At 49.8% G+C, this 1161-nt stretch overlaps 1 protein-coding gene across 1 annotated transcript in view; it reads left to right on the forward strand.

Annotated features, from left to right (window-relative positions):
• The window catches only part of LOC103606134 (receptor-type tyrosine-protein phosphatase eta-like), a gene marked incomplete at its 3' end in the record, with an annotated part of 16195 nt that overhangs the window by 7190 nt on the left and 7844 nt on the right, over positions 1 to 1161 (forward strand). The window contains exon 5 of the mRNA XM_008590725.1: positions 956 to 1161. This exon is cut by the window's right edge and continues 1 nt beyond it. Coding sequence (XP_008588947.1) covers positions 956 to 1161 — 206 coding nt within the window. The remainder of the gene's footprint in view (positions 1 to 955) is intronic.

Raw genomic sequence — 1161 nt, forward strand, 5'->3', positions numbered from 1 at the left:
GAAGGAAGGAGAAGTTCTTATTTTACAGGTGAACACATTGGGGCCCAGAATTGCAATGGGGCTTGGAGCTTTGTGCAGTTTGGCATCCCAGGCTCCAAGCCCTTTTGGCTTCTTATGTTCCTGGTGAGCAAACAGCAGGTGTGTTAATCCAAGTCTAGAGCCATCGAGGAACTCATCACATCCATTGAGAAAGGGATGCCTGGCAGGCAAGCCCAGCAGACGTCTGCTGTGTTGACGTTGGCACAGTCTTCTGCGGATTTCACAGCGTTTTTAGGGGATCCTTATGGTAACCCTGTGAGTCGATAAGCACTCGTACTTAATCCCCATTTTACACTTGAGGAAACAGAGCCCCAAAGCAGGTGTTAGGTTCTTGATCACAAGTGATGGAAACCAGACTTTAAATAGCTAAGACTAAAAGAGCAACTTATTGGCTCCTCCCTGCTGCAGCGAGGCCTTAAAGAAAGAAATGAGGCAATTCTAATCTCTTTCTGTTTCTTTCTACTTATCGGCTTTGTTCTTAGAGTGGCTCCCTCCACACAGCTTCAGGAGAAATGGCCACCAGCTGTTTCCCTGTTTCATATCCTGCAGCTCCCCTCCTGGCCAGGGTCTGGTCCAAGCGAAACATTCCTTGAGTGGGCTTTGATTAGCAAAGTCTGGATCTTAGAGGTGTCCTTGGAAAACCATATTGGGATGGGAGAAGACAATATGCTAAAGAGAATGACCTGAAATAGTGGAGTTTGAAAGAGAAGCCCAAAGTATCTTGTGGCGCTGCTGGAGTAACAGTAGAAAGTGAAACACCAGGGCCCTCCAGGAGGCTGCATCTCTCTCTGGATGTTTACGGAGTAGCAACGTGGGCACTGTCTGATGTATCATGTTGTGGGGTGGCAGTGTTGGAAGAAGATGAGGGCTGTGTTTCTCTGGTTGTTAATGTCTTTGTGTCCTGTGCCTGAAACAGATGCCCATGACACAGAGAGAAGGCTGGCAGAGAGCTTGCCCCCGCCACAGGGCAGCCCCTCTGCCCCTACGAACGAGCCCCACAGTGCACATGCTGACCCATCCTCTGGCCCGGAGTCCCGAGACACAGAAGTCCTGCTCGTTGGGCTGAAGTCCTGCACTCAGTACAAGGCCACTGTTTATTCTCAAGCAGCAGATGGCACAGAA

The sequence above is a fragment of the Galeopterus variegatus genome, unplaced genomic scaffold, assembly GCF_000696425.1.
Source record: "Galeopterus variegatus unplaced genomic scaffold, G_variegatus-3.0.2 Scaffold6332, whole genome shotgun sequence".
Classification (NCBI taxonomy): domain Eukaryota; kingdom Metazoa; phylum Chordata; class Mammalia; order Dermoptera; family Cynocephalidae; genus Galeopterus; species Galeopterus variegatus.